At 39.0% G+C, this 9,945-nt stretch overlaps 1 protein-coding gene across 1 annotated transcript; it reads left to right on the top strand.

Moving 5' to 3' along the window:
- Positions 1 to 598: 598 nt before the first annotated feature.
- Positions 599 to 8,760, top strand: hexa (hexosaminidase A (alpha polypeptide)). Its single transcript, XM_041939191.1, has 14 exons — positions 599 to 869; positions 1,440 to 1,544; positions 1,665 to 1,730; positions 1,970 to 2,016; positions 2,163 to 2,273; positions 2,366 to 2,467; positions 2,704 to 2,836; positions 3,152 to 3,332; positions 4,265 to 4,351; positions 4,445 to 4,517; positions 7,451 to 7,631; positions 7,898 to 7,988; positions 8,093 to 8,200; positions 8,325 to 8,760. Exons 1-14 carry the CDS (start codon positions 599 to 601, stop codon positions 8,386 to 8,388), a joined length of 1,620 nt encoding a protein of 539 aa, XP_041795125.1. The 3' UTR covers positions 8,389 to 8,760.
- Positions 8,761 to 9,945: the final 1,185 nt, after the last annotated feature.

Genomic DNA, 9,945 nt, shown 5'->3' with positions numbered 1-9,945 from the left:
TTGTTGGCACCTCTTCTGCATTGTGCTGTGCACTTGTTCGCGCCTGACCAAATATATATTGAAACAAATTGAATAATAGCCTAACAGTAATTGTACTTTTAATGCACGTTGTTTTGACATTAATGTTTCAAAGCGATTGAAAAAAATACACATAACTAATTCTTGAACGTCCAAATTAAACACTTGCAGCTAAAGTTACGATTGTGACATTGCATCCAGGTGTTTGACTACGTAAAACAGCTATCAGCCAATACATGCATACGAGCCTAGTACCGTACTTCATGGTAACCTATTTTTTTTGTCCCCCACAGTTTCGATTTAAATTGCCTCAGTTGCTACAACACTCATATTTCAATTGTGAGTTATTTAGCAGAAAAGCTATGAACGATACAAAAATATATCATAAACCCACATGATACGTCTCCTAAATGTGTACATGCAAAATGTACAAACGGTTTGAAGCAATAACGCCTTTCGATTTGAAAAAAAAAGTAAGAAATTAAAAAAACCGACCCACCTTCGTGGCCCCAGTCATGTGACTGAATGCTTTGAGGCACCTGACACAGTTTGACAGTACAGTGGCATCGGGCAGAGGAAAATGGACTTCATGTATATGGTCAGTTCTGGACGAAACAGTCGTCCAAATGTGCATTTGCTGTTATTAATTATCCTTCACTCTGGCCTACAAACAGTGGCGGGAGTGTGGCCATTGCCGCAGGTTTTCACCTCCTCGGCGGAGCGATACCCTTTGAACTCGCAGGCTTTTTACTTTGGTTACGGAAGACAATCAGCCGCACAGCAGGGCTGTTCTGTTCTGGACGCTGCATTCAAGAGATATTTTTCTCTTATTTTTCCAGACTATACATCTGGTAGGTGATACAGTGAGGTTGAATCAAGACTATGGTGAAACGAAAGTAAGATTTTAAGCCTTAAAAGGTCCAGTAACAAAAATGGTAACTCACAAAGGCGCTTCATGTTTCTGTGATAATTTTCATTTTATTACACAGGACCAGAATTAGCTATTTGTATGCCACCACTATAAAATGTATAAACTATATATAACATATATGTGAAATCACTGTGAGCATTGAGGGTAGACGATCTGGTGATCTGTACGTGTAAGACTGCATTATTATGGACAAAATATAGAGCAAAGGGCTCACTGTTTTGAATGTGCTGTTTGTTATGTTGGCTTTTAAAGTAGATCAATGGGCTTTGTAGAGACAGCAGTTCATCAGTCAGGTTGGCCTACCTACTCTAAACACCCACAGTGACAATAGAGCGGAGTACAGCCTCATGTTTGTGTTTCAGAAAATAACACAGGATGTAGAATAACGGCGGTGTGACTGTGACATTGTCAACATGTCAGTGTATGCACTTCAACAAAGCTTTCACCCAGCAACCAGTGACTGTGATAATTTCACTTTTATGACCTGCAGCAAATGGTGTTCTGCAATTCAGTGAGAATAAGCCATTTACTGCTGAGCTCAGTGTTGACCGCGATGATTGTGAGGGTTACCCAAACGAGGACTCTTCCGAGAGATGTAAGTATCAACACATTTACCTGAGCCCCAGACCACCACACATAACGCTCACGGCTGCAACAGCTGTCCCAACTGATGGGATTCGATGCGTTACATAACTTGCTCCTATCTGTGTTCCAGACAACCTGAGTGTCTCTGTGGGGCGAGCATCTCTGAATGCAGAAACCGTGTGGGGTGCTCTTAGAGGTGATTGTAGCCTCTACATTTTAGAAGAACACGCATAAAGAAAATGGGTACATGTGTGAACAATACAGTAGAATGCAGCAATACAGTTAGCAAAGGAAAGGCCAGGCTCCATGAAAGCCTCTTTAGCACGCTGCACAGGATTTCTAAGGCTGCCCAACATTTAATAACTGACTCATTTTAATCTATGTAGATTAAAATGATTGCTGATCATTTATTATATATCCTCTGATTAAGCACAGCTCTGGAGACCTTCAGTCAGCTGGTGTATCAAGATGATTTTGGCTCAGTAAGTCAGAGTTTTTCAAACTCCAAGGTCATAAGGCCTCTGAAGCCATTTGCCTCTTGCATGCACAATCTCAACTGGTTATTGAGCTTATTTGATGTTTGGGATTCATCAATTTAATCAAATGTTTTATGGTTTTCTTCATTTAGTATTTTGTGAACAAGACTGAGATAGAAGACTTCCCCCGGTTTCAGTTCAGGGGGATTTTGTTGGACACTTCACGTCACTATTTACCCGTGCAGACCATTTTAAAAACTCTGGTAATAATCAGATAACATAATATAAACTTCAGCCCTCTGTGGCATTGATCACATTTGTTATCAGTGGTATTAACTTACATCTTTCTTGGTAGGATGCAATGGCCTACAGTAAGTTCAATGTGTTTCACTGGCACATTGTTGATGACCCCTCCTTCCCGTACCAGAGCAGCACTTTTCCAGACCTTTCCAGTAAGGTATGTAAGTTAACTAATGAGAAAGAATAAATCACCTGAAGTCATGTGCACCATGTGAATCTTCTCATTCATTATAATATGCCCTGTCGACATTTTTTATCTGCTTTTCAAGAGATGAAGCTTGGTTATTTTATGCTATCGTAGATTCTTAACTAGGCCTGCAAGAAGATTCATGAGGTAGGAAAATAGTGAAAAGTTGCATCCACCCTGAACAAAGGCTTCTGGCTCTGATTCAGGGGGCTTTCCATCCGATGACTCACATCTACACACAGTCAGATGTGAGAAGGGTGATCTCACACGCCAGGCTTTGGGGAATAAGGGTCCTTCCTGAGTTTGATTCACCCGGCCACACCAGATCTTGGGGAAAAGGTAAAGTCCCAAAACCGAATGAGCCACATGTACTCAAAAACAACTGTTTTATCAAAATGATCTCAGCCCCTTGATCGTCAACACATAAAGCACTTGGCATTATGCCTGCTTTTGTCCAACAGGAATCCTGTCTGCTAAACCTGTAAGCCAAGACTATAAATGGCAATGAGCTGAATCTTGAGCTTGACTCACTTCTTATCTGGAGGAGTCTTATGGTTTCATCAGAGGCAACAAAAGCCTGCACTCAGCAGACAATGCAAGAACTGCGTTTAAGCAAAAATGCTGAGCTAAATCTGATTATCATTTATTCCCCAGGACAGTCTGACCTGTTGACTCCCTGCTACAGAGGGGGGACCCCTTCAGGTGTGTTTGGTCCTGTTAATCCAGCGTTACCCTCCACCTACCAGTTCATGGCGAGACTGTTTAAGGAAGTGTCATCAGTGTTTCCCGATTCCTATATCCACTTAGGAGGGGATGAGGTTGACTTTTCCTGCTGGTAAAATGAAATGTGACAGATTGTTTAAAACCTACTGACTGTAAATGATTTCAACCTGGGCCCCGTTCTTCATACGTGGATAACTCATTTGCTGAGATTAGAGTGCAGACGATTTGACATCATTCTAGATCTTTTGGTTCTTCAATGCTGGTTTGAAATTAATCTGGACTAATCTGTTTTCACAGCAACAAGTCCTTAAGCCCAAACCTGCAGAAGTGCAGTCTCATTGACAGTTAGCTGGAGCATTATCAAGAGTAAATCCCATACATGTACTGATTTTCATATACAAAAGACTCTCTTTCTTAGATTTATAACGGAAGCAGGTTTATATAAATATGATTTCAGATGAAAACATGCAGGTTATTGAGAAATCAATATAATCTTTTGATCTAACCACTATAATTTACAATTTACGTCATTTCATAATGGGGAGTCACCCACATGCAGGTATGATAAACATGCAACAAAATAAAAGTTTGTACACACATTTGTTGAACACACATAAAATGTCCATTATTGCCCCAGTGCAATAGTGGTGCTGGGAGGCTTCCCAACACACCTTCCTCATATAACTGCAATTTCATGATCAATACCTAACCAGTCATATGAGTGCTGTTCATGGCTTCCAACTCGAGTCATTTTGCCTGTATTTCAAAATAAGAGCACACTGTTACTCAAGATAACTTCATCCAGGATTAATTCAGCCTGATAACAGCATGTCAGCCTGAATTAGTTAAGCCACATTTAAAGAACAGGGCGCAGGGTTTCCTGGTTTTGAGCCATTAGTGCCAGATACTACAGTGTGACGTACACACACGTCTGTGCATTTGTATTAAACTGTTCAGAAAAAAAACTTTTCAAAGAAAAATAAAAAAGTACATATGTTATCCCAAGTAGCTTTTGTAGATACATTACACTGCTTATTTCCATAGGAGATCCAACCCTGATGTCAGAGCATTCATGAGCAAGATGGGATTTGGAGCAGACTTTACCAAACTGGAAGCATACTACATAGAGAAGTAGGTTGTAAAGAGGAACATACAATGTCTAAAGCTCATGGAAACACTACAACCAATGCATTAATGTTACAAATGTAATATCTGTATTTCCAGCATTGTGAATATCACTTCAGCTCTCAACAAGACCTCTATCGTGTGGCAGGATGTGTTTGACTACCATGAACATGTAAGTACACCCCAACAAATAACATCTCTATGATATAAATAGATAGATAGATAGATAGATAGATAGATAGATAGATAGATAGATATACTTTATTTATCCCAAGCTGGGAAATTGCATTGATATAAAACAAAACTATGTTTTGTATGTTCACAAAGCCTCACATACTTTTTTGACATTGTTTAAAGGACCAGTGTGTAGGAAGTTGCAGATTGCACGCAATTGAATACCCCTCACATGTAGGAGCACCTACGGTGACCTTTGAACTCACGAAAAACGTGGATGGTGCAGTCTAGAGCCTGTGTTTGGTTTGTCTTTTCTGGGCTACTGTAGCAACATGGCGGATTCCCTGGAGGAGGACCTGTGCCCTTTGTAGATATAAAGAGCTCATTCTAAGGTTAAAAAAAGAACGATTCTTAGTTTCAGGTGATTATACAGTGACAAAAACATACTTTTGAATATTATATTCCATTTCTGCCAATAGATCTCCCTAAATCGTACACATGGGTCCTTCAATATATGATTCTAAACATTATTTCTGCAAGTGCAAGGATGCATTATAAAGATTTAAGGAGAGTAATTTCACTATTATTTGCATATTGACAGACATTAATATTTTGAATTTTTGATGCAGATATGTAGATACATTTTTAAAAAGTACTGATGTATTAGTTCCTGTTCTGATTTATTTTTTGAACATTGTGTCAGCTATTTTATCCTATGTCCAAGTATCTGCATTTACTGAGGGAGATGTTTAAATTTTGAAATATTAAACATGTAGCCTTTATTTTGTCAGAATATTTGTCATAATTATGTTGTTCTTGATTTTTCCTGCAGCAGGTGGATCACTGAAGTTTTCTTATAAGATGCTGACTGTCATGCTGTTGGCTCAAATTACAATAAGTTTTGTAATGTTTAAAAGGGAAATCTGCTCTTTTCAGCTCAGTAATTCACCATAACATAATTAATTAAACAGTTGGGTTCTTTGTTACATAACAATATAAAAAAAATGTTGACTAAAAATATTATTTCTACTTTTCATTTCAAATAAAAGTATATTTTCTGAGAAAGATGAGCTAACGTATCACACCGCCAGTTCATTTAAGTCTGATAGTCTATAGCACTGTGTTGCAGCGCACCTCTCCATCAGTGGTGGAGGTATGGAGAGAGGGCTGTTACCTGTGTGAAGTGCGCAGGGTGGCTAAAGCAGGGCTCAGAGTGATTCTGGCCTCTCCGTGGTATCTGGACCAGCCAGGACCCACACACAACTGGGCCCGCTACTACACTGTGTGGCCCCTCGCTTTCAAGGGTCAGGAAAGAACCTGTGTGCTGTGGCTGGTTTAATGTGTACTATCTGCTGTGGTTTTTGTCTCTCATAATAACGTACAGGTAAAACTTGGTTTCCTGTAGAATATAGGATACACATGGCCAAACATTTTTGACTGTTAAGGCAAGAGTGTTTTATTTGTATTCATACCACTAGGTGGCAGTGATGCCGTTGCCCATGCATCAGATTTGCAAAGACATACTCTGTGTCCCAATTCCATATGATATACTAATTGTATACTGAATATACTGTACACAAATTCTCATAGCATGTATATCAGTTTACTCTTTAAATCACTTGATGTTCAGTGTGAACAAACAGTACTTAACTTAGAATTAGCATTTAGTGTGGAACTGGGACACAGCTGCAGAGAGGTGTGTTTGCTATGGACCTCACAGTTCTGTTCAATGTGCAGCCCAATGGCTAACACGCACAGTCTTCCCCTAAACACACAAGTATAAACACATTGGCATTGGCAGTTGTTCTACAAAGCTCCTTGCATCAATGAAAGATAAGGCCCAGCAAAAGAGGGAAATATACGTTTATCAAAAACAGACTGTGTTTGTTTTACAATCTGTGTCACTGTGACAAATTACTAAATAGTCCAGCTCAAAGTACGCAATACTCCACCAAACAAGAAAATCGCTTTTGAAGACATTTTGCTGCCTTTTCACACATGCATGCTCCTGGCCTGACCTGCAGACGGTCTATTACAGATTTTCTCTGCTGCTGCCATCAGACAAGCCAGATAGCAGAAAAATCAATGTGTCTTGCAATCTTGCTTCTGTGACAGGCTGTTCAAGACTGCTTCTCCTACAATGACACTCAAAATTAGGTTTTGGTGGAAATGTAGCACATTTTTGGGAATATTATGCTATTATTTACAAAACTTCACAGTCACATAAGAGCATGCTTCATTTCACTATCCAGGTGTTTGATGAGGACATGTTTGGGTGCATTCATTTTTCAGATAAGGGGAAGCAATTTGCAAATTATTGCATTTAAGATTACTCAAATATTGATATACTATGTAATCTAGCCTTTGGATAGTGTCACATGCCGGTGATTTCAGTGAGAAAAAATTGTGGCGATGTAGAAACTGACATTAATGCTCTCTCCAGTATGGAAATTAAAAAGGCTGTAAAAGAAAAAAAAATGTTTTCAGAGTTTGTCATGGGAGATGACTTGTTAGCAAGCATAGATTTATACAGTTCAGTTCCCCTTGTAATCACCTTGGTTAGTTCCATCATGTACTGTGCACAGCATGCTCTAAGATGGCAGAGAAAGGATATTCTGACCAGGCTTTTAATTGATCAACAGCTTAGTTTAAGGGAAGGTTTTGCTTTTGCAGCATAAAAACAGTTTCAGGGTTCCAGAGTTCAGATGCTTTGCCTCATTGGAGGCGTACAAATTCTGGAAACCATGTCTCTGTAAAAGCTTGCCTTTGTTGATAAAAGCTCATTCAGGATTTTTAAAGTGGGTCTATTTTCACAAATAGAAAACACTAAATGTAAACAGATGAATGAGTGCAGAGATACACCAGGCAGACAGTTCAGTAGCAATATAGCACAGAAAAACAAGACAGCATGTTGTTTGTCACCTTGCTCAGATTCCTAAGGACACAGTGCTGCACATCTGGAAGGGCGTCCCAGCTAAATATAAGGAAGAGCTCAGCAGCATCACCAAAGCTGGCATGAGGGTCCTGCTGGCTGCCCCGTGGTACATCAATCATATTTCCTATGGCCAAGACTGGCGCAACTACTACACTGTGCAGCCACAGAACTTCTCTGGTGTGTCTATGGCCAAGTAATATCACATACTATTATAATCTGGGTCAGTGTTGTGCTGGTGGTGGTACTTGTCTGGTGATAGGGGCTGACATCGGGAACTGCAATTTATAGAGGCTGATTTAAAGATGAATTTGCTGAGTTTTGAATTGATGTGGTGTGAAAAATATGGAGTTAAGATTCTGTTTGGTAGTAAACTCATTATCAGCCTATCCTCAATTAAAACCAGTGGTGTTATTAAAGCAAATGTTTTCACCGTCCCTTCACAGGTACTGAAGAACAGAAGAAGCTGGTGATAGGGGGTGAGGTCTGCATGTGGGGGGAATATGTTGATGCCACCAATCTCACTCCACGCCTTTGGTATGACACTAAAAAAACCCTTGAAATCACCAAACTAATCAATCTAATGTCGTAAGTGCAGCAACAATTGCATGAATAATCACTGGTTGCACCCAAAATCACAGGCCAAGGGCAAGTGCTGCAGCAGAGAGGCTGTGGAGTGATGAGAAGCAGACCTCCAGTGTGGACAAGGCGTTTCCTCGTTTGCAGGACTTTCGCTGCAAGCTCCTGAGGTACTTAATCTTCTCTATCCAGGACCTTTAAAGAACTCACTGTTCAACAAGATACTGGGCTCTTCCTCATAATGTCTGCTTTATTACATACTGATCTGATCATGTGCTTCCCTTTCCCCTCAAGGCGTGGCATCCAAGCAGAGCCTCTGTATGTTGGATACTGCAAACATGAGTATCAAGGTATCTGAAGATGCTGGATGGATTAATATTGCAAGATTTTTCTGGAGAATGTTGGAACTAATGAAGTTCATAGTTCATAGTTAGTTGATTCTGGAAAAAATCTTGAGTGGGTCATTTAAAGCAGTGGGAAAAAAAAATTATAAAAATAAATAGCTTGTTTTTCCAATCTTAAGTATAGTATGTACACACTAAAATTGTTTCTCAGGGAGTTTTAATTACCAATTACCAATATCTCATTCTAATTTTTTGTACTAAGTATTTGAGTAATGTGCTTTTTATTCTGAATTTACATATTTACAGTCACAATAAAGTAATGTGAATACCTTCCTTGGAGGAAAAGTACTGCACTGTTATGCCATGCTGAATTGTATCTGATGTAAGATGACTGCAAAATATAAACAATTCCAAGAGATGTTTAGTTTCACGAACACGACCAGTATGCTGGAGCTTGTAGTCATGCAATGAAACGTAATAAAATGATGTTGGTGTGCAGACATTGTTTTTTTTCTTCTAAACAGTTGCTCCTGTGACACTTTAAACTGGAAAATATTCACCTACAAGAAATTAACATACTGTGATAAGAACTGTTGTCAGTCCTATCACAACATAAACAAAACTAGATAAACAAACACTGTGACAGTCTGCCTTTTTTACATATACAGGCAGTTTAGCTTTTCCAGGTTGTCCAACTTTCTTTATGGAGGAAACAAGCACTCAGAAGAAACGTATGCAGACATGGAAAGGACATATACACTGAACAAATAAACTCAAATTCATTTTATTTATACAGCACAAAATGACAGTTTGTTTCAGAAGGCTCTTTAAGTTTCTAGGCATGAAACTCAGCCTCTGAAACTTAATTGAAATCGGGAAACTCCACAGAAAAACCCTTTAACGGGGAAAAACTGGGAGAAACCTCCAGACAAGAGAAGAGGGACCCCCTCTGCACGAGGTGCCATATGTCTAAATAAAAAAATTCATTAGAAGCATTGAAATGGATAACAACAATAATAATAAAGACAGTATTGTAAGTAGGTTCAAAAAGTTAGAGAATGTCAGGAAAATAAAAAAAATGGGTTGTTACACAACACACAACACGCAACACAAGGGTTGTTAGGACCTCAACCACAAAACCTCCTTTGTATCCCATTGACCTGAAAAGAAGATCTACAGTCTAAACATTCACACACAAGGCAAAGACAAGTCAGTTTTTTTTTCTTTTACATAAAGCCAGTTATCTCACAGTAAGCATGTGGCGACACTGGCGAGGAAAAACTCGTTTTAACAAGCAGAAAACCTCAAGCAGAACCATGATCTGGGTGGTCGGCCATCTGTCTCAACCAGTTGGGTAGTGACAAAGATAAAAAGAGCAGGAGGAAACAGGACATATAGTAACAAAATGCAAGTTCGACATAGGAATGTAGTGGATATCATTAACAATAACATTTAAAATAAAAGATTTTTCTGAAAACAATGTGCAGGGAAAAGGTGCTTAAACAATGGAAGAAAACAACAATAATAAATAGCTTATAATAATAATAAAAAAAAGCTTCCAAAAACTGTAT

This window comes from Chelmon rostratus, chromosome 6, assembly GCF_017976325.1.
Source record: "Chelmon rostratus isolate fCheRos1 chromosome 6, fCheRos1.pri, whole genome shotgun sequence".
Taxonomy (NCBI): Eukaryota; Metazoa; Chordata; class Actinopteri; order Chaetodontiformes; family Chaetodontidae; genus Chelmon; species Chelmon rostratus.
This window is presented reverse-complemented; position numbering and strand designations above follow the sequence as displayed.

What these genes read in the sequence shown, in the direction of transcription:
- hexa (XM_041939191.1), top strand. Translation starts at nt 599, where the DNA reads ATGGACTTCATGTATATGGTCAGTTCTGGACGAAACAGTCGTCCAAAT. An exon ending in TTTTCCAGACTATACATCTG is followed by an intron (nt 870 to 1,439) that starts GTAGGTGATACA and finishes TATGACCTGCAG; the next exon opens with CAAATGGTGTTCTGCAATTC. An exon ending in AATCTCACTCCACGCCTTTG is followed by an intron (nt 7,989 to 8,092) that starts GTATGACACTAA and finishes CCAAAATCACAG; the next exon opens with GCCAAGGGCAAGTGCTGCAG.